This window comes from Mauremys reevesii, linkage group 2, assembly GCF_016161935.1.
Source record: "Mauremys reevesii isolate NIE-2019 linkage group 2, ASM1616193v1, whole genome shotgun sequence".
In the NCBI taxonomy this organism is placed as follows: Eukaryota; Metazoa; Chordata; order Testudines; family Geoemydidae; genus Mauremys; species Mauremys reevesii.
The window spans coordinates 102,340,875-102,364,874 of NC_052624.1; the positions used below are offsets into that span (position 1 = coordinate 102,340,875).

The window sequence follows — 24,000 nt, forward strand, 5'->3', positions numbered from 1 at the left end:
AAAAGTAAAAAAGCAACATAGATTTTCAGCCTGCTCTTATATGGAAGTAAGTGTTGTTTAGGCATGAAACTACTGTGCATACCTAGGGCTGGTCTACACTAAGGGGGAAAATCGATATAAGATACGCAACTTCAGCTACGTGAATAACGTAGCTGAAGTCGAAGTATCTTATATCGATCACTTACCCGTCCTCACGGCGCGGGATCGATGTCCGGGGCTCTCCATGTCGACTCCGCCACCGCCGTTTGCGGTGGTGGAGTTCAGGAATCGATAGGAGCGCGTTCGGGGATCGATATATCGCGTCTAGATGAGACGCGATATATCGATCCCTGAAAAATCGATCGCTACCCGCCGATACGGCGGGTAGTGAAGACGTAGCCCTAGTTAAACAATTCACAAACCATGGACTAAATTCTGAATTGTACTTGGACTAAACTCTAATTAGCTTAAATAGGAGTTTTGCCTGAGTTAGGAAAGAGTTTAAAACCAATGAGGATTTGGCCCGCTGGAAACAGTCCCAGTATATTTGAATGAACCTAAACCTAAATCTGAATCTTTAAACATTGTAGAACCTTAAGATGTTAGGGGAAAGTTTACTAGTTTTTCCAGTTTAAGAGGTATGTGGAGATTTAACTTCCAAAAATGCAGGTGAGGAATTATTGCCTTTATTCAATAAGTGCTGTCAGGGAAGGGAAGGGTATTTCCTGGTTCCTAATAACCAGTTGGAAGAGGTGAGGTGCCAGCATGTGACACTGTGGGTTTTTAACCAATCAGTGATCAGCTGCTAGAAAATGCCTAACACAAAGTTTATTATTGCTGATGTAAGCCTACTTATCAGACTTACAACTTCATTAAAATACAGCTGAAAATATAAATAGCTATAAATAGCATTAAATTAAAATAATGTACACTACTAGAATGCAGTCACTGTCCTAGCATGGGTACATGTTGCAGTGCTTAACTGAATGACGTTGGTGGCAGAGGGTACTCCCCTGCTATTAGCACATACTGTTCAGTGCTGGGTTTGTTGCACACATGGTTAGCACATTTCAGACACCACCATCCACAATATTGACCAGTTAATGTTTAATATGCCACATGCTGGGCAAGAGCATGAAAAGACTCATTGCTTGTAAAAACTAAACTGGCTCTTTATTAAGAGAGCTATTTACAGATAAGCTGCAACTATGTAGTTAGCATTCCAGCATGAGCATACAGACTAACTTCCTGGTGCCTCCTTAAAACTCTGTCCTCCTGTAACTTGTGTGCATCCTTCCAAATTCCAGGCAAGTTGGTTTAGTTTGGGAGGTGAAATTGGCTACTTGGGGAGCTCACAGGCAATTCCTTCATGGTAGTCCTCATCATGGCAGTCAGGGATCAGTGTGTTTTCCTGAGGTGGCTAGTAATGTTCACAATGTGGCTTGAAGAACATTGTCTGTAGTTGTTAGGCAGGTGAGCACATTTGTTCATTACAACTGTCAAACAGCTTTGTCTAGCCTGGTATCCTCATCCCCAGAGCAGCCATTTTTTGATGTGATAACTGAGACATGTCAGGGAATTACAAAGATGTGGAATGTTTCAATCCATGTGTATTTTGGAGGGTGGATGAAGCAGATTTGAATCTCCATTCTGCAGTGATGTCTGTGAGAAAATGATGTTTGCAGACTGCACTCAGCTCTGGGAACAGAGGTGGCAATTCCTACAGTCACTGGATGCTTGCACTACAGAAGAGACCATATTTAGGTCTGTAGCCCTTATGTCATGATGTGAGGGCTGCAATGGGTTGTAGATCTTCAAGCTATATCTATATGGTTGATAGTGTATATACAGTAGGAAATGGAGCCAAACTCCAAACCTACTATTTTTTTTGTTACTATATTTAGATAAAGGCTTATGGTCTGTTTCACAAATGTAAATGAGGTATATTGATTCGGCAGTATAGTGGTTTTGATTAAGAAGGTTCTTGGTGAAAAGGTAGAAGGTTGGTATCAGTGTCAGGTCAAACTCAGGGCTGGTCATGAAACCACAACTGTGAAATTCCTGACTTTCAAATATTTCTTAACTTTAACCTTAACTTTGAACTTCCAGACTTCAAATACTTTTTTTTAAATAACTGCAACGTTGTAGTAATGTGGTTTTAATGTAATAGTTATTTACAACTGTAATTGTAATTTAGTAAATTTGATGGTGGGAGAATTGCCCTAGTTTTTTTAGAAAGTAGTTTTAAAAGCTATTATTTGTAAGTTGAAGCAGTTGGTATGTTTTCTTTTGATAGTAGGATAGTAAGACTGTTTTGCTGTAATCATAGTTGTGACATAAAGATTATACATATTATTCAATTAAACAAAAAACAATACAGTATTTGAATCAAACACTCTACTAATATTTCCACTATACTAGAGCTGTTCTGCTAATGAACCTTACAAACATTACAGGCTATACTAGAGGATTCTGGGACCTCCTTTAATTCTAGCTGTTGAGCTGATAGAATTTACAGATTCTGCCAGATATGTCTGTAAACTCTTCTGGCCCCAAGTAATTTCGCTGAAGCAGATTATACAATCTGAAAGCTACGCTACCAGTGGGTATACTCCGGGAGCTCAGTTGAATCTAGTGAAAGAGCTCTCAGACTCCTTGATTCCATGTGGTTCAGATTTGTTCGTGAGCTGTTCCAGATGAGGTTTTACAAAACTGTTTGCATAACCAACTCTGGATGGTAAACCCTGCTGAAAGACTTTGCAAGCTTTTCCAGATTTAGTGTGAAGTTTATAAACTGTATTGAGCCCTGATAGAATTTTCAGGAGGTCACGTTTCTGTGGTGAATAATGTCTAGATTTTGTAGCCAACCTTATTAAAACTAGTCCTCTGCATCCAGGGATCTTGACTGAAGAATTTGGAATTTCTGAATTACTAGGCTGAATAGTTTGAGATGATAGTTGGTGGCGGGGAAGTAGGAGGAGGAAAAGGAAATACTGGGCACGCTCCTCCACTCCTGCCCTTCCTTAGACCAGGGGAGGGGAGTGAAGATGCAGATTCCCAGCCTCTAGACCCTAAATCTTGCCCCTCAACACACTGTCCCCTTCATCATTTTCTGAGTATGGTAAGCTGACTCACACCCTTATCATTTCTTGTCATGGTGTCAACCATTTGTTGTCACAGTGTCAGCAAGAAGGCTCACTGTCAATCCTTGGGGACTGTGAGCTGAACATCCCAGCTCTGTCTGCAAAGGGAACATTGGGTGGAGCCATCATAGGTGTGTGTGTATGTGTGTCAGTGTTTATTATTTCCCCCGCATTCAATAGGCAAGGACTTTGTTTCCCTGCTCCCTCAGGTGTTGGGAGGTAAGAGGTTACTTTGTCTGCAGTATAAGGTTACTTTGTCTGCTCCCACCTTAGGCACTATCTGTTAGCAACATATGGGAAATGGCAAAATGGGAACCTCAAAATTTTGAGTTCCTTTCCCAGTTTCCAAAGAATATTATTCAAAAGGCTTAAAAATTGGCCAATATCCAGCAAAGAGAAGACAAAGGTGTAAATCACACACACATAAACTTTTATTAATCCTGCTTTTGTCCTTTTTCATCACTTTAAAGGAAAATATTTTGATTGCTTATAATACTGAAGGTAACTATATGTGTTCACTGAATAGGACTTTCAATGATACAAAGGGTCCTAAGTGTCTAAGTAGTTATTTGCAAAATGGGACTTAGGAAATATTTGAAATTTTTATCCACAATGATCAAAATAATGTTTTTATTACGTTGCCTTTTCCCTTTAATTTGACTGAATTCCTTTTTCAAGAAACCTTGTAAGGTTGAAATTACCTCCTCTGTGTGTGTGTGTGTGTGTGTGTGTGTGTGTACCTACACACAGATATAATGTGAGAGTGTATGCACCTAAGAGACATAGGAGTGTGTGTGTGTGTGTGTGTGTCTGTATATATATATATACACACATATATATGAAATATGCATTCCTATAAAAACAACAAGGAGTCTGGTGGCACCGTAAGCTTTTCTGGGTAAAAAAACCTCACTTTTTCAGATGCATTCACTCCACGCATCTGAAGAAGTGAGGTTTTTTACCCACGAAAGCTTATGCCCAAATAAATCTGTTAGTCTTTAAGGTGCCACCGGACTCCTTGTTGTTTTTGTGGATACAGACTAACACAGCTACCCCCGATACATGCATTCCTATGTCACTTAGGTGATTTTGAAATTTGCACACCCACATGTATGATCTCTGCATAACTAGTCCAGGAGTGAAAAAAACAAAAGATGATGAAAGGTTAATGTTAGTTGTGATATTTCTGTAAAGATAGTTATTCCTTTTTTCTCCTTCCTGTTAGTGCTTCGGGCTCCTGGGAGCAAATGGTGCTGGGAAAAGTACAACATTTAAGATGCTGACTGGAGACATCGCCCCATCTGGGGGGCGTGCTGTTATCAGGACTCCTACAGGGTAAATAGCATAGAGCTCGATCAGAATACTGTTACTTGATGGTAAGACTTATGATCAAACCTCGGAAAGCCTCAGCATGCTTACAGCTCTTTATATCGTATTCCAAGGAGTGGTTTGTATTCTTTCACAATTTACCGCATTATTATTACAAAGTCTATGGTGCCAAAAAACAAACAAAAACAAAGCTTTTAAAGACAGCTGACTGCGTTAAGCAGTTTAACATAACTGAGCTGCTAGACAGGATTACATAAATTGGGAATGGGTTGATTCAATAGAGTGGGAGGTAGGAAATGTCAGCACATACTCTACAGGTACACAAATACACATCCCCATAAATCAATACCAGACCAAAAGATTTTCACTGTTAGGCTCCTAAGAAGTACTCAGGAGGGATAATTTCTAAATGCTTAGTGGAACCCCCCAAATTCATCAATTAATCAAGTGCAGAGGCAATCAGGAAGAACAAGGGTATTACACAGCAAGGGGACACTGTTCCTCCTCACATAGATTTGTTAACCTTGAGTATACTTCTTATTGCCTTGATTTTGGTGCTTTTCATGTGCAATCCCCCCCCAAGAAATTAAATGTAAAATGTTTAAATTAAAAAAAAAACGGGCAACCCAAAAATAAATGTTAAAAAAATGCAAAAATCCCTATAAGTCAAGTGTGGAAAGAATTTTAGATGGAGAGTGATTGCAAAGATCAGGACGTTATAGATTAAAGAGGAGAATAAGCGGTGACATGCCAGTGGTTAAATGAAAAAGTCTGAAATCCTGTATGTATAATATGTGTGTTTATATTTGTATGTCTTCAAAACTGCAATATTAGAACAAGCTGGTGGTAATGAGGAAGTTGTAGCTGTAAGTCGGAGATTCAGTTATACGGCACTTGTAGATTGTATTAGGGGAATGAGTGGATATAATACCAGAACAAGTGTTAAGAGGAAATTAGTAGTGATTTATGACTGTATGCACTTTCGCTCTCCCTCTCCCTCGCTGTTTCCTTCATGCTTTAGCACCTACTGCTAAGCCAAGCTGACCTGCATAGTGTTGTCAGTTGAAAAATGTACACTCTCCTCTCTTCGGGTCTGATCCTCATGCCTGGTGAGAGAGATTGTGGGCATAGTAGCAGCCTACAAAGGTGGCTGGTGCCCCGAGGCACTCATAATTTCCCAAGAAGCCTCTTAGAGAAGCTTTGGGAGAATGCTCTGACAGGCGAGGATTGCTGGAGCACAGCAGCAGTCTGGGCACATATCCGCTTCTCCATCCATATTCCCTTCACTGGATGTGAATTTCCCCAGGCAGCCATTTCACTCTAGCTTTCCTCCACTGCTTCTACTAATTACTGATGAGGGATGTGATCGGCTGGAATTGTTGGTGAAATTGAAAGGCCAGTAAGATGGGGGGGGCATGGTCTGTGTATCACTTGAGCTAAGATTTAATGCAGGAAAGTGAGGAGATGGAAACAAATGCCTGTGGTGGGGTATTGCATTAGTTTCACTTGTTTCTCTCCTTGATCTATCAGTCTTTTTTATGTAATTACCAAATTCACCCAGTTTAAAAAGAACATGAATCGAACTCCCTCCCCAGTCCAAACCACCAAACTAAACAAGAAATGCCACCAGAAGGAAATCGGCTATTTTTAGTTATTTTGGTAGCTGTTTTCTTTTTGGGGAGTGTCATAAACATTTCCCAGTTCCGGATATTTCTGAACTGCAACTTCAGCTAACACTTATTGAAAATGGAATGTCAGTGACCAAATCCTGGCTCTTTACTACCACATTTATGTGAGTATTTAGAAGCAAAAACAACACTGAAAGTTCACTGAGTCATGGAAAGGCTTCTGTTCCTCTAATTTGCTGTGCACTGAAAGATGCCCTCTAAGGACTCTACAAGCACTCAGTAGTTTTTGCTACATCAGGAGAGTTAGTTGTAACTTTCTGAAATCTTGTTTTCCTTGTGAGTTTAAAGGTCTTATATTGAGAATAAATGTGCCAAGTATAAAGAAATGGGGGAAAGTGTCTGCATTTTATTTGTCCATGAATAGTCCCTGGGCTGCTATATGGGCTATGCCAGTATGGGGACAAGAGGAGGCTGGAGTGCATGCAGGAAGCCTTCTCTTTTCCCTTTCCTCCCACCCCCACCCCCACCCACAAGGCAGTTCAAGGCCCAGGCATTCCTGCTACAGAAGAGAGCAGAGTGGGGCTCTGGCCTTGCACTCCGCTCTCAAGGCCGGCAGAGTTATATTTGTGGGTGGGAAACCCATGCAGCAGTGTTAATTCAGGCTGCCAGCCTTTTCAAGTTCTATGCCACTGGGAGCAGCCACTGATAGACAACATGGGCACAGTGGTTTAAAGACACAATCTTGCCCACAGTGGGGATGGTTGAAACGAACACACATCCTGTATCTCCAAATTTTCTTGGGAAGATCTACAAACCTCTGTTTCAGCACAACCATCTAGCGAAGGTTTAACTCATGAAGAACAGGTCAAAGGGCTACTTTTAATGGTCAATACCTATACAGTACACAATTGATAGGGTACGTCATGAAAAAAGAAGCTGAATCCTTCCTACACAGTCAGATGTTGCTTATCTCTCTCTGTCCTGGGCTGCTATACACACCTCTACCCCGATATAACATGAATGTGGATATAATGCGGTAAAGCAGTGCTCCAGGGGAAGGGGGGGAGGCTGCGCACTCCGGCCGATCAAAGCAAGTTCGATATAACGCGGTTCCACCTATATCGTGGTAAGATTTTTTGGCTCCCGAGGATAGCGTTATATCGGGGTAGAGGTGTATATGTTAAGTTATTGGTATAGCTTTTTGATAATCTAATTCACATAACTCAAAGGAAAAGATAACTTGAAAAAAATCCCAAAGCAGCTCAAAAGGCATTTGAACAATTAAATATTTTCCTACATGCCTTTACATTGCAGTACATTCATGCACATTGAAATAAGGAAAGTCAGAAATGACCAAATGCACCCATGGAGTAATTCCACTGAAGTCATTGTAACACCAGGATTGAATTTAACTTACCATCTTTTATACCAAAAAGATGTTTAGGCACAGAAATTTAAGACAAGATTTTCAAAAGTACCTGGTGATTTTGGGTACCTCTGTTTTGGAGTAGCTGACTTGAGTCACCTTAAAGGGGCTTTATTTTCAGAAAGTGCCTCATACCCACCCACCCTCTGAAAATAAAGCCCCTTTAAGGTATCTCACGTTGGGCACCCAAAAACAATAGGTACATTTGGAAATCTTGGTCTTAAAATTTGTTGTTGTTTTTTTTGAAAGACAAGATTGTGTTTGAAAAAACTTAATGTGAAAGGAAGTATTTTTCATGTATTTTTAAAAAAAAAACAAAAAAACATTGAAAATCATTTTTAAGTGTTGGAAACCCAAAACCAAAAGCACTGTGTAGCACATGGGAACCAAAGAGAAAACTGACCTCTAGAATTTCACTATTCAAGTTGGGCAAAATGTATTAAAAAGTGGAAAGTAAATATTTTAAAATGTCACTCAGAGTTAACAATACAAGGAGTTATTGCTACCACAGAGCAGTCATTTGTTTTTAAGTAAATAGGGCCAAATTAATCTCTCCTGAAATTCCATGGTCTTCAATAGCATCTTCTCAGGGATGTATTTGTCCCATAATATTTATTACTATACTATTTCTTTAATGCAGCCCAAAGTAGATGTGTATTTCAAGTGGTGTATAACGTACTCTTCAAAGCACACACTTACCTAGAATGTCTAAATGGAAAAAGAAAGGAGTGCTCACATTTAGATGTTGCTGTTAGAAACTAAATATCACTACCATGCCACACAAATAGGCACTATACATCTGTATCATTTTCTTAGTTATGTTGGGTAGCTGCCTTCTTCCTCCCACCTCAGTTATCCTTCTTTACTTTGCCCCAACTACCTTCAAGGGCTCTGTATGACACACAGCCCCTGCCACTAAAGAGGGCTAGATAAAGATCCCTCAGGAGGATGTCAAAGCACTTTCAAGTATTAGCCACAGACCAGCATAAGAGAACTTGACAGTTTCTTTGGCTCTCACTTCACTGCTACTTAAGCTTAATTCTCAGCACATACTTGTGTTGGAGTGCTTTGTGGAATAGTCATGAACTTAAGCCTGTGCTTAAGGCAAAGCCTGTGTTTAAGTGGTTTGCTGAATTGGGGTCCTATTGACAAGGATTAGATCGGATGGGCACAAGATGTCCCATTGAAATCAGTGAATAAAGTAATTACCATTTGACACTCCTCCTAATATGACTGATTTAATTTCTCTCCCATGAATTCCAGTGTATAGAGAGATTCTCTGTTACAGCAACTCCCATTCATATTTGAACTAGAAGTCATTTTTTATCTAAAATCTTGGATTAGAAGTTCATAAGGCCAGAGGGTACCTCTCCAAAGAGGGGAAACTACAGTATTTCTTTTCAATCAGAACTGGGGCTGTTTTCATGGTTATGATATTCAGCTTGATAAATAATAAAAAATGTAATTTAAATAGCTTTACTTCAAAAGCAGAATAAATTTGCATCAATATAATGGCTGAGATGGCTGTTGTAACACTGTATATCACTATAATTACTTTAATTATAACTAAGCTGTAGTTACATTAATTATATTTTTAACCTTGGTTTTTTTTTATAATGTTAATTGAGTATTAGTATGCACTGAATCAAATGTGCAGCTATAAGCACAATGGAGTTCCTAACTACTTTTGTGATTTGTAAATTTGTATTTCATTTTGACTAATTAATGGAATTTATCTCTCTGTTGAAACCAAGGCAAGTACTGGATTATATCACTGCCTTTACTTTATGCTTGTACTGCCTGAAAGAAGCTGCAAAAATCAAAGTGTAAATTAGTGTCAACAATAAAACAAGTCTTCCAGTACAGCAAGGGGTGGATTTTCAGAGGAGCTGAGCTTTTAGGCCAATGGGAGCTTTGAGTTACTGAGCACCTCTAAAAATCAGCCCTTAAATGTCCAAATTCTGTTTTTGTTAACTTCACAAAATATAAAGGGCCAAATCCTGGTTGCCTCGCTCACCACTAGTCTCCCTGAAGTCAGTAGGTCGATTTGTGTAAGATGAGCACGTTTTCACCCTATGGTGTTTTTCTACCATTCTCCTATGGTCTTTTTTTGATTCAGTGCCCCAGACTGTCCCAGCACACGTTTCTGGGCAGGTAGGAGTATGAAGGTTTTCTGGAACACACTAGGGACGCTGAGTTAAAAGACCATAGGGAGACTGGTTAAAAAAATAACTGTGGGCCCTAGTGACGTTAGTGAGGCTGCCCTTTCTTTCATGGACACCACAACACTTTGCAAAACCAAGAGCAACACTGTGTTTATATAAAGCCTTTCTCCCCACTCCCTGAACTTTCTGAAAGCACTTTACAATGCAAAAGAAGTATTATTATCCCCGGTTTAAAGGTGAGGTGACCAAGACACAGAGACTTTATACAGAAAATTGGATCAAGTGGCTAGAATAGGAACCAGGACTCCCATTTCCCTGCTCTAGCTGCTAGACTGTGCTGCCTCTGATGTGGGAGTTAGGCAGTTCTTTACCTTTTGAAAAAGGTTAATAATAATATGTAATTGTGTAGCTATTTTGTCTCCTAATAATGCATACATATCTAGGTTACACTTTATACTCTCTTAACTATTCAATAGAGCTGGTCGGCAATTTTTTGACTAAAAGTTTTCCGTCAAAAATACGAGTTAATTGAAACAGAGATTTTTTGTGGGGGAGGGTCAGTTTCAACAAATTTCCCTTTTAGAAACAGTTTTTTTGGGGAAAAAAGTTTCAAAATTGTCCAAAGCTCTCATTTCAACACTTTATGAAACCAAAAATGTGGTATGAATGTAGAAATCTCAAAGTTTTTTCCCAGGATGGGAAAACCATTCCCTACATAGTGTCTAACTATATACTAACTATATTTAGATAACCAAAGAAAATAAAAATTCATTTATTTAGGGCTAGATTGCACTTTTGCTCAATTCCCTATATAAAGCTGCATTGCTGCATGTGGAGCCTTGGGAGGGAAACGTGGCTTTGAGTCCAGCCTCGCTCTGTCTATAGCAATTGGATACATCATTAGGCACAGTGTTTCTCAGTATAATACCAAAACAATAATACAGTAGCCTATGCTTACATGCAACTTCCATCTAAATTGCTTTAAAAACATCAATGAGCTATAGTGGCTACCTTTTAAATTTGTCAATAGCTTTAGGCAGGGAGCTCAAATGTAGTTGAAAACATCTGTGTGGCCACACTAGATGGGCCACAATATGGCCTTTATCTAGCAGACCCAAAGATCCTGTCATATACGTATGCAATATGCAAATGGAGTATAGGAGGGATGGGGTATTATGAAAAACAGTGCAAATGAGCTGTGCAGTTCAGCATGCAGCATGTTAGGCCTATGATTTTTGTGTCAGTCACTAAAATATATATTGTATTTATTTTTCTCTGCAACACGTAGAGGAGGAAGTGTTTTTAGGGAGAGATTTGAGAAATAAAAGGTTACAGCATGGTAGACCACATCAAAAGGGGCATTCCAGGCATAAGGAAGAAGGCACGTAACCATGGGAGAGTGAAAAGAGATAAGTGAAGCACTCTTCTGGCTATCCATGGGAAAAGAGTCTGGGCCAGGTCTTCAGCCAGGTCTACTGAATCCAATGGAATGACACACATTTACATCAGCTGAGAATCTGGCCTTCTGTAGTTAGAAGTTAATTTCATTTAGGGATATTTCTTACCAGGCTCTGAAGTCTCTAGTATCCTTTGTCTATCTCAGACACCATGTACCCTGAACTGCCTCTTTGAACCACAACCCTTTGAGTGACTGAACTGTGGCATTTGCTTTCTGATTCTGAACCCTTTTGTCTTTCCTTTGAAGTCTGAGGAACAATTGCAACATATTCTCCCTTTCCTTGGTGTAATCATTCAATGCTTGCACATCAAACAGGACTTTGAGGATCATCCCAGATAACTGCTGCATATTGGCTAACCATTGTGCCAGTGCAAATCTCACTTTGTGTAAACTGGTTTTTACAACCATAAAAGGGATTTTCTCTCAGCCTCTTCTGATCCGTTAATTGAATTGTTTCCCACATCTATGTCTTTTCTGAAATGTTGCCCAATGTCCATGCTTTGGCAGCTCAAAGAATGGTATAATTCCCTCCTGCCAGCAGATGGAAATGGGAAAAGACCACTGTTCCTGTGTTATATGTGATGTTTTAGGGAGTTTCCCCCCCAACTTTTTCAATCATGATTAGTATAGTGTAACAGTTCTTCACAGAGGAGAGTTCTTATTTTTACTGTTAGCTTCCTAGAGCAGGCAGTTGTCCTCTTGCAATAAAGATTACATCTCCTAGATGGCAGAGAAGAAGAAACCACCAGCCTTTGTTAGTGGTATCTCCTGCTTTGGCTAAAATGCCTAGGAAACTGGGCTTTTTGCTTGCGTTGAATATTGGATGCTCAGATTCCACAGAAACCAATGGTTTCCTCGGTACTCTCTCCAATTCCCTGCTAGCCAAAGAAATTCTGAGCCCAGCAGCCAATCAAGTCATACATTCTTCTTTAGGTGTAGCAAGTACTGCAGGGCCTTGTTTAGCGAAGTTGCTGAATCTCTGTAGAATACCCTTGTTGTCTTTCCCTTTGGGATGAAGGCCCTTCTAATCCAAGGCTCAGTATACCGTGAGCACCCAGGCCACCTGGGTGTGGCAGCCTGGCTCCTGAATGAACATGTATGAAAGAGGAAGAGGTTTTTGAGAGTGGGTGACTTCTATGCTGCTGCATTCATATAAGAATTCTGCTTCTTTTCCATATCAAAGTCCAGACATCTTCACAGTTCGGTTAAAGGATAGAAAACTAAGTCTATTTAGATATGACATCATCTTGCTGAACAAAATGGAGAAATCAGTGGAGTGCCACCAGCATAAAACTAGAGTCAGACAATGGGGCATTAGACCCCTTTGTCAATAAACTTCTTTTACATCTGTGCTGTATTCTCTGTTAAGTCACTGAATCAATGTGTGATGTTTTTCATGCCTCAGTTTCCCTATCTGTAGAATGAGGATAAAAATGCCTTTTTTTGTAAAGCACTTTGCAATCTGTGAATGGAAAGGTGATAGAAGAGCTAAGTCTAATTATTTTATTATTACAACATTCAACCTTAAGTCTTACTAGTTCTGCCTTAGATAAAGTTACCTCAACGTTTGGCATATTACCTAATTGTCCTTATACTTATTAGAGAGCGTGCCTAGATAATTAACTTTACTTCAGTATATCCAGTATTCTAAGGTATTAACTAAAGCTATTGACAAGTTAAAAGGTAACCACTAAAGGTCATTGATGTTTTTAAAGCAATTTAGATGCAAGCTGCTCTGTAAGCTTAGGCTGTTGTATTACTGCTTTTATTGTTTTGGTTATGCTGAGAAACACTGTGTCTATTGATATATCCAATTGCTATAGACAGAGTGAGGCTGGACTCTGTCATCATAGAATCTTGCTTCATATACAAAATCAACTGCATTTTCTCTTCCAATTCTTTTTCTCATTAACATGGATGGCCTAATAACATCATGCATATTATATGTGTATGTGCTGAGGGAGGAGGAGGAGAATATAATTAATGCAACTAATAGCTTTAAAATATAAATTAAGGATAATTATGGTTTGAATGCAAAACCCTTTACAGTACAGCAGATAATGAGAAGGATTTTTGGTGTAACACCATGTTAACAGGTGGAATGCTAATTTCTCATGTAGACATGAAAGTAAAATGGAAAGATGAGATTTCCTTGGAGGTCAATTTATTTTAAAGCAGTGGGGAGTGGGGGTTTCCTTCCTTGAGTCAGTAGAACATTTGAAAACTAAGCTGTCTTTTTGATTAACCTGTTTTTTCAGCATTCAACAAAAGCATAGGGCAAAGCTAAAAAGCACTCATCCCATAGTCATTTTGATTTGGAGATACCAGTCAGTGAGATTGCTTCTACTGCACTGGGGGAAGAACAGGTAGCATACTATACATAACAAACACCCACCACCTCAAATGGCTTTTTGTCCTCTGTAAAGCATATATGACATTTTTCTATCTTGTAAAGAGCTAAAGGCAATAAAAAATAAAGGCCCCAATGTTGCTATTGGATCTGCTAGCAGGGACCTTTGTACCCATTAGGACTCCACATGAGTACAAGGTCTGCACTAGTTGATCTAATTGCAGGATCAGGGCAAAAGTGTGCAAGGCTACATGGCAAAATATTTCAAACTCCTTTGCAATGTGTCCTGCCTTTATGAAAGTTGTACTTCACCATAGGGACCCCCTGTATTTCTACATCTTTATGCTGAACTGGAAGCAAGACACTGATATTGTCGTGGACAATCGGTGGAGCCAGGGACTCTAAATGGATTCTATTGCCCTAAGCAAAATAAAAAACTAGCTAAAATGCATCCCTTTTGAGGCACAGTCACTCAAACTGAGACTTAATGAATGTTTTGGCTGTTTGTTATTTTGCTTCCATAGGTGATCTTTTCCATCCGGATGGTACAACCATTCTGGATGGGAGTTTCCCATTCAGTTACTAGACTCACTAAACTAAATTCCTCCCTAATGAAAGTTTCCAGAAGTTAGCAAAATTATCCCAGCATTTAATTTGGTCTCCTACGTATGTGCCTTGCATATTGCCTCAAGTCAAGACTTTAGTGCTCCAAAAGGAGCAGCTGTGCCAAAAGGAAGGTATTACTCTGCTCTGTTTGCCTTAATTTGAGATTGCTCTGTGTATCTCTTACAATGTCTTTGGTGCCCAGGAAGGAATTGACTATAAATAGAATTTCTGCATGTCAGAGTTCATTATGGAGGGAATCCACTGCCCCTGCCAATTTATGCTAATATAATCCACATTAGTAAATCCATGCCCTAAGGTGCAGATGGCTTTAAAAAAACATTTAATTTGATTTAGATATGCTTGAAATAGTGCTGGGAGAAATTCTGTAATGTTTATATATATTTTGAAAGAGCAACCCTTGAACTGTGGTGTCACATTTTAGAGTTTACCAGAGCTCCCCACATGCACTTCTTGGTTCAATGCAAACTCACATAGGTTTTAAAATTCTATATCTTTTATATTAAGAGCAAGAAGTCCATTCCAACGAGTCCCCAGCAAGGTGCATCATATGATGATAAATTAACTTTTGAGAGCATTTAAAATACTTTGATACTGTGGTTCAGCATGTAAAATACACAGTTTATACTAATGTCTCCCCAGACAAGAGAGCTTTGTAAAGGATTAGCAGATACATACTTAAGCTACATACATACAATTTTGGAATGTGTAGCCCATCTACATAGAACATTTGCTTTTCCATTTCCAAATGATTATCTGTGTATTCAACCTTATTAATCATATTCATAGCAACACAGAAGCACTATGGGAAAATAAAAAGAATATCCTATTGTAACCCAAAGCCTTTTTTTTATTATTACCATCTCCCCCTTCTTCTCCCCACCACCCCCCGAGCTCATCAGACTTTACAAAAAAGCATCTTGATTTTTGACAGGTCTATAGTTGCACTGGTTGTCTGAATCATTTTCTGTAAATTTAAATCAGCACCACCAAATGTTGGATTAGGTATTGGAATAAATAAGGGTACATTTAGCATCATTATGGGTAATGAGACACCGTTGCAATCAAGCCTGCTTCTCAGCAATGAATGCAGTTTCTAGTAATGTTGTACAGCTACAAAGCTGAAGCCAAAGACTCTGAAATGAGGGTGATAATTTATAAGTGACAAGTGTGATTTTTATCTGGATATCATCATTTAAACTATTAGGCATTTAATATTTCTGTTTTTGTTTCTTCACACACACACACACACCCATACCTCTCTCTGTAAATTACTGAGGAATCTGCTTATTATCAGTCAGTATAGGCACACTCTGCTGTGCTTGAGACAAGGCACATAACTAGCCTTACTCCTTATGAAACTGGCTGTTCTTGAAGTGTTCTACATCTTCAGGTCTGGTCATTCTTCTGTATTAAAGAAGAGTTTCATGAGGATTGTTTAATGAGGTGGAGGGGGAAAGGCACACCTCTCCCCTGCATACCACATCTCTCCCCTGCTTTTCCCAAGGCCTGCACAGGACGCTTGCTTCCTACCTCATGTGGAGAAGCAGTAGAGCATGGGTGTCTCCAAGTGACAGTACTAGGCCAGCCAGGTGCATACTTTATAGTATGGAGCCCAGAAATAGCTCTGTCTCCAACTGGAGCTGCTAGCTGGGGAGCTAAACCAGCTGCAGAATGGGGAAGCTCACTGGAACCGGAGGCCCCTCTTCTGACGGGACTGTGGGATTAGAGAGGGAAAAGAAATGGAAGGAGAAAGAGCACAGCCAGCTGCTGGGCTCATCTCAGGGAAAGTAATGAGAAGAGAGAGATGGGTGCTGGGCCTATTCTATTCCCATCCCTCTTCTTAGAATTCTAAGGTGAATATACTTGTACGGATCAAGGCTTGTAAAACGGTAACACCAGGGCTAAAGTACTAAGGAATATCACACTCAAGTGTTTAAATCTTTTGCTTTTCTTTTAAATAGGTCTGAAATGGATATATTGTCTGCTAGCTCTGAAGGGATTCTGATTGGCTACTGCCCACAGCAAGATGCCCTGGATGAACTTCTAACTGGTTGGGAGCATCTTTATTATTACTGCAGCCTGCATGGGGTTCCAAAACAATGTATCCATAAGGTAATTATCCATGAGTTAGCTTTGCAAAGAATAGATGGAGCAAGATTAGGCCATAGAGTTCACATCAGTTTCATTTTCTTGCACTGGAAAACATACCTTTTAAATCAGACATTTGTCTTCAACAGTTTTGGTCATAAGGAATCTTCTCTGCCCGCCCCAAAATATATTGATTTCTTAGAAGTTTTAAAAGTAGCATGATTTTCCTCTCATCGCAGTATACATCAAGAGTAACTTCCCTGAAGCTATTGGAATTGTGAGAGCAATGCCTGGCCCACAAACCATAAAAGAATTAAAATTAAAAGTCTGCATACGTAGCATCTTCACTTTTCACTTCACCATTATGGCTTCTTAGCAAAATAACTTCAAAGACTCATTTGCAGCCCCCACCCAGCATAGGAGGCCTGTTGGGGGAACGGAGTGTGTTCAGAGTACGACTGCACTGGCTGAGTCTCAACTCCAAGGAAGGCCTTTGGGGAGACATTGCAGCTGGGCACAAGTTAGGGCAGCTCTGGAGTTAGTCTAACCTGACCCGAGGCCACAGCAAACCCCTCATGTAGCTCCAGGATTGAAGTTGGGCGGTAAAGTTAGCAGCAACTACATTTGCCCCTTCACTTGGGCCCTGTGCATAGCAGAGCTTGGCTGGACCTGAGAATGCCGCTTGCTGTCTTAACAAGGCATCCCCATGTAAACAGTGCCAAGCACCATTTACGATAACTACTTAGAATTTAGCATCCAATCTTTTCCTTAGCTGTTCAGTGTTGTCAACCCACCTCATTAGTTTTGGATTAAAGATGGCCAGAGTACTGCAAACATAAAGATTTGTTCCCCTTGGTCTAAGGGAAATATATTAAGAGATAATTGTTATTGCATTAAGCCTCTTGGCGAAAATTACCTGTCATCTCTATCCACTGACAGTTCCCCTCTTATGATCAGCTTTTAGCACAACAGTATTATCCGTCTATTATTGTAGCATTTAATAGAGACATGGATGAGAACAGTTTCTGGCATGTCTCTTAGAGCTGTACATTCATTTAAGAGAATGCTGTTAAATATTCATAAGTCTCACATAAGTCATCAAATATGTTTTGGTCATAAATGTAACTTAAAGCAGAAATCAAAGCTTGATTATTTAATTAGGCAGCAAAGTCTTAAAATGCTCTGAAGCATGGGTCTTAACCTTTTCTGTTCTGTCCAGCAGAACAGACGACAATACATCCTTGTAATGTACTCGCCCATATGGTACAACTTATATAATAGACTGAGGCACAAATGTTGACAACAGTAGCTGTGGAGTGGAATTTTCAAAAGTACCTAAGTGACTGAAGAGCACAAGTTCCATTGAAAGTTAGTAGAAATTGTGCTCCTAATTCACTTAGATACCTTTTGAAATCATACCTGTAGGCTCCTCAGTATTGCAGGCAGGGAGTTTTAAGGAGAAGTGCCCTGATGTGGAAAATGTACATGATATGCCCACAACATTGCTCTAAGCAAGCTGACTGACTCCTATATCGAGTGCAATGTGTGCAGAATAAACATATTCCATCCCAGTGCTGGAATTAGTCCAGCGCATAACAGGGCAGATGGGAAAATTAGAGATAGCAGGAGCATGAATGAGCTAATGAAGGAGGATAGCTGCCTCAGCATTGCTGGGAGAGTAGCAACTGTGTTAGATGACCCCTTGTAATAAATTTGCCATGAGGGGCACCTTTGGTTCAGGTCCAGTTCAAAGCATAGGCACTATAGACCTGTGCCTAGGGTCATGGCTCCTAAAGCCACATGGTGATTTAAAAAAAGCACAACTTTTTTTAAATTAAGGCAAAATTATAACAGCACATTGACATACTACATTGTTTATTACTTATTCAGGATCAGCTTAATATTCAAAGACCTAAAGACTCTTCCTTATCTTAGTATACAAAAAAAGTGACCAAATTTCTCTACACTGATCCACTTTTTGGCACTTTTCCTGTGTATATACTTGGTGTGAAAGCTTTTCCATTACAAGGAAAGTTCATATTTTACTATACCACAATTCCATAGGAGGAGGAGTCATTTTTCTAATACCGTGCAATCCAAAGTCTAGTTAACAATAAAAAAGAAATGAATGTGGTGTTCTGTTCAAAAGTAGATCCTTGACTGGAGCATTAAGTAAGCAGGTCAGGGGATCTCTAAGGAGGAGCATTTTGTCATAAGGCATCTTTAATCCTTTCTTCCTGAAATTTTCTAATTCCTGGACACATCTACCACATGTGCGAGTGTGTTCCCTTTTTCTTGTAACCCTTCCAACAGAGCACCTCCCTCGCAGCAAAAATATGATGATTCTTAACTGGAGTCAAATGCCCCTATATAATTATTTATATAGGGGCATTATATATATATATATATATATATATATATATATATATATATATATATATATATATATATATATATATATATTTTTTTTTTTTTAAAAGAGCTGCACATTTTCATAAGTGACTAGGTCCCATTTTCAAAAGGGACTTAAATACCTTTGCAAATCTGGTCCTAGTTGCCTAAAAAAGGCATATCCAGTTTTGTCTGGGTATCAAACCTTAGAAAAGCAGGACAGTCCAGTTTCATACCAGATGAGTGGCCTGCCTAGGTGCTATTGTAAATAATATATAATAACTGACCTTCAACCTTCCCCCAAAACTCAAACTAACTCTAAATCTTGTTAGGAAAAAAAATGGTTTTGTGTGAATCTGACCTAGGTATGTTATGCCAGAGTTCACTTTCTGTCCTAGCAGCAAAGAATCCTGTGGCACCTTATAGACTAACAGACGTTTTGCAGCATGAGCTTTCGTGGGTGAATAACCACTTCTTCGGATGCAACTAGACTCTTGGGCAGCATTGCAGTACAGCTGCTGTACTGCACCTCAGAAATGGCTGAATTTCAGTGGTGAATGAAATGATCCCTGTGTAAAGCTGTCTTTGAGCTTAAATTTGTAAGATGTAATGCTTGTGAATCCTTGAGGATAGCAGTTCATATGGAAATGTAAATTGTTGTTGTTGTTGTCTCACTCCCACACATTATGCTGTGCTCCAGGCCAAGCTCTCTGAGTGCTTACTGTTAAAGTGTTTGTGTTAACAAAACAAGAAAGTGCATGCACTAGGGAACACAGTTGTTTGATTCAAAGGTGGAAAGCAATCTGAGTTCAATTTGTTTTACAGTGAGTTGGCAAGCGAGCAGGTGACTTACGGTATGCACTGCTGCATAAGTAAATATAATCTATTAAAGCAATAACTTCAAGGATCTGATCCTTCACTAGACAGATTTGTCAGCAGCAGGAATTAAATGCCTGACATAAAGTTGAGTGCACTTAATGTTCCAAAACAGTAATTAACTGAATGGGAAAGGATGAGAAAATGGGTCATTTGTTATCGGTGTGAAATTGTATATTATAAGAAGTTTTAATCTGTTTTTTAAAGCAGCCCTAGAAGTTTCTTTTAAATCATGATGTTGTAAAGCCCTGGGTGGAGTTTGAAGTGGGTGCAGGGGGGCATCGCTTTCCCCCTCTCCCCAAGCTAGGGTTACCATACGTTCAGGTTTTCCTGGACATTGCCTCATTTTTGATAGTCCACTCTCCATCCAGGCAAACTTTTAAAATAAGAGGCAATGTCTGGGATTTTTCCTTTAAGGAGCAAACATTACAGTTCAGAAAGAGCCATCTCCGTGCCCCGATCTGGCCCTCTCCTGCACCCGCAGCTGCTGAATCCCGCTCAGCCTAGCCCGCTAGGTAAGTGGAGCAGTAAGTGCTGGGCTGCCTGCGCTACTGTGGGACCTCAGAACCCAGCCAGGAGGGGTGACAAGGCCAGACGGCCCCCTCACTCTGGAAAGGGGGAGAGGAATGCAGGAAGCAGCTGACTGACAGGGCTGGCACTGCATCCTGGGCTTGCAACAGCCATCCTGCCACCATGACAGGAAGTGCAACACTGTGCCACACCTTGAATGTGAGGCAGCAGGTCCTCCAGCACACACACACCCCATACTCCCTCCCAGTACATACACACACCCCTCTAGCAGCCCCTCCCTGGGTGTGGGGTTCCTGCACATTAGCCACCCCGTGGTCCTGGTTAAATTCCCCCTGGGTACCTGTGCGAGACCCTAACGAAGACGGGGCAGGTGCCTGGTGATCCCACAGTGGGCTCAGCCCTGTAAGACCTCTGGCAGGCATGGAATTTGCCCCCCGTGCACAGCCCCATTGGCCTGGCTAGAGCTGCCCCCCAAATATAGAAGTCAAACTATGCCTATGTGTAAAACTAAATAGAATTAGAGTTGAGCTTAAATAATACATGGCTATTGGGATGTCAACTAGTTATCACACTGGATTGGCATAGTTTTTTAAAAAATATATTTTTATTATATTTGTCTCATACCACAATACATTGCTTAATTCAAATCTCAGTGGAAATGGTTAGGGCTATATTCTGCTGTCAGTTACACTAGTACAAATCCAATGAAATCACCATAGTAGATGAGAGTAGAATTTGGAACACATTTATTCAAGGAGTACAAGTTCCAACATCAGTATCTGTCCCACCTACCAAACTAATTAAAATCATAACAACTGTAATGTTTCAAGGCTTGGCCTATCAATATTAAAATTACTATTTCTGGTTGGAGATTCTTCAAACCAAGCTTCTCTGATTTTTTATCAGAACTTCAAAAGCCAACAGACGGCTTGAGGGAGCATTGGCAGGGTTCCTCCTTCAATAAGTCCCCAGTACTTCAATAAGTCCCCAGGTGGATTTTTGCTTCCTCATGGAACTCTACTGACTTGTACTCTATGAAGGCTGTGTGCTATTCTGCACTCTGATACTTTGGTGACTTAACCAGAATCTGAGCAGAATTTAGTCCTATAGTCAACTGAGCTTTGCAGGTTTGCTTGTGTGCAGATCTTTTCAGGATCAGAGCTGCAAGTGCAATAAACGCCTATAACTTCAGCTAATAATATGAGTTTTCCTAAAATTGCTAAATTTACTCTGAAGGGTAATACATAATTTTGGGGGACAATTTGTAGAAAATTGGGCAAAATGTTTTTTTTTTAATTATAGGGTATTAAAACTCATTCTAAGTTTGAAATTTTCACTAGTTCTGTAATTATTCACATGAATAATTTATATGCATGCAGTCCAACTCTTATGAAATTCAAATAGAGTCTTTCCATAGACTTCAGTGAAAGTTGGATCGGGCTCACTGTGTGTGTGTGTGTGTGTACTGTAAGGATGATGAGTTGGGCATTCTATTCATCAGTCCTATTCAGAAGTGACTGATCCAAAATTAACAAATTATATCTTTCAAAGTTAATAGGATGGATAAATATCCAATACTAAAAATTCCCTAGTTCGGAGGTAAACCTGAAGAAAGTACCAAGAGAGTCCCAGTATATATATATATATATATATATATATATATATATATATATATATATATATATATATATATATATATATATAATGTACCCGAGTGCTGTTACTGACTTTGAAAAAGTCTCTGGTTTAATAATTTGAATCAATTCTGCATGTTATTTTTGCAGTGCTTTATTGATAGATACAAACATGGTCCCTGCCTTAATTTCCAATCCTACACAAGTTTACAGAGGTGCTTAACGTCACACACTTGACTAGTCCCACTGGCTTCAGTGGGATTATTTGTGTGTAATGTTAAATGTACGGGCTGGAGTTCACAGCATCTAGGCCTTAGATTTTATAAGTCAGTGGGAGTTGGATTGGACTCTAATTTAGGAAGAGGAGAGCTCTTTACTTGAGTTAGAATTATCAAGGTAACACATTTTCCAGTTTTCCTAAGGAACATTGGAGACTAGTGATAGGGCTGTCTATCTATGAATGTGAAGAGTTGTTTTAGTTTCCTGGTTCTGGGAGAGAGAGGAAGAGTTTAAAGTGTGCATTGGGGAGGTGCTCAGGTGAAAAACACCAACTGTGTGGTTTGGATGAAGTCAGAATGTATATATTAGTGTACAAATCTCTCATATATCCCTTATTTCAGTCTGAGTCACCTATATCCCGCACAAAGTAAGGAGTCACATCACTTTCAACTGTGAAAAATTATTTATATCAGAAATAAAGACTCATGAAACTGAGGACAGAAAGTGTCATTAATGCTAAATGAAGGAATCCCACAGCATTTTCAGTTTTCTGCATGAATAGTGTGTGTGTGTGTGTGTCTGTGTGTGTGTGTGTGAGAGAGACATCATGTCTCACATTTGGGTTTAGTCAAGATGAGAGGTATTTTCATATATACTTTATGGTGTGACACCATCCAAACAACAGTACACCATTAGGTATGCAGCTAAATGAAGTTCTAATGGAGATGTATTGGCTACTTTACAATATATCTAATTTAGATGGAATCTTCATTACTATTTAGATTATATTAATGAGTTTGGGACTATTACTGCAAATGTAGTCTCTCTCTATAGATATGTTAATGAAAAAGAGATAGCAGGAGGGGGCATCTGCTGAAGAGCATGATAGAATAAAATGTATCATGTTATATTTGATGAGCTAAATTCTACTGTGCTGCTTTAGTGGATAAGGTTTGAGGGAGATACCAGAATATAGGGAGCCTCTTTCTAAGAGCACCTAGCAAAGCAAACTCTCTTCATAGCACTCAAGACGGCACTAGGGAGTGAGAAAGTTTTATAACACTTCTGCCTATGCACCTATGTGAATCAGTCCCCAGGGCTGCACTATTACACTTCCACTGTGCAGACAATATACTCGGGGTGAAAGTAACTTAAAGGACTTACCAGTACGCTGGAGTCCTGAATGGGTGTGGCCTCAACCGGAAGAGGGGAGGCCTTTCAAGATTAAAAGGCCCTGGGGCTGTGGCTGGGAGCCCCAGGGCCTTTAAATCACCCCAGAGCTACCAACTGCACAGGTGGCTGGGAGCCCCAGGGCTCAGGGGCGAATTAAAGGGCCCGGGGCTCTGGCCGCCACGGAGCTCCGGGCCCTTTAAATCACTGCGGGAGTCCTGCCGCCACTACCCCGGGGCAGCAGGGTTCAGGCTCGGGCTGGGGTAGAGGTGGCAGGGCTCCAGTGGTGATTTAAGGGGCCCAGGACTCCGGCTGCTGCGAGGAACCCGGGCCATTTAAATCCCCATTGGAGCCCGGCTCCCAGGGCTCCAGCAGTCGGGCTCAGGAGGGGATTTAAAGGGCCCAGTGCTTCTGCCACGGTGGGGAACCCCAGGCCTTTTAAATCGCCTCTGGTGAAGCCAGTCCAGTCCGGTACAGGGTACCAGCTCTTGCCAGTATGCCATACTGGACCAGACCGGCTTACTTTCACCTCTGAATATACTAGACCTTAGGCCAGCTTGTGTACATGCTGTAATCAACTGCAAAAGCTAGCTGGGAAGCTTTATGCATTTAAAGGAACAGCACAATGAGTACCATGAAATGACCCACAGCCCCACACTTAGAAGCCAGCAAAATTTCTGTAGCATAGGAATAACCGGCCTGAATCAATGGTTATAACCTATTTAGAAAGGATCAAGGGGGCAAAAAGGGAGGGGGAGTGGCACTCTGTGTCAAAAATGACATTACTTCTATATTTGGCACTGGTCTGACTGTTGCTGCAATACTGTGTCAAGTTCTGTTATGCACAGTTCAAGAAGGGTGTTGATAAATTGCAGAGGGTTAAGAGAAGAGCCACGAGAATGACTAAAGAATTAGAAAACATGCCAAATAGTGATAGCCATAAGGAGCTCAATCTATTTCGCTTAACAAAGAGAAGGTTAAGAGG

General features: G+C 40.2%; 1 protein-coding gene across 1 annotated transcript in view; it reads left to right on the forward strand.

Annotated features, from left to right (window-relative positions):
* ABCA13 (ATP binding cassette subfamily A member 13) overlaps window positions 1–24,000 on the forward strand; it is a 285,211-nt gene that overhangs the window by 231,067 nt on the left and 30,144 nt on the right. Inside the window, exons 55-56 of the mRNA XM_039526065.1 lie at window positions 4,348–4,457; window positions 16,068–16,218. Coding sequence (XP_039381999.1) covers window positions 4,348–4,457; window positions 16,068–16,218 — 261 coding nt within the window. The remainder of the gene's footprint in view (window positions 1–4,347; window positions 4,458–16,067; window positions 16,219–24,000) is intronic.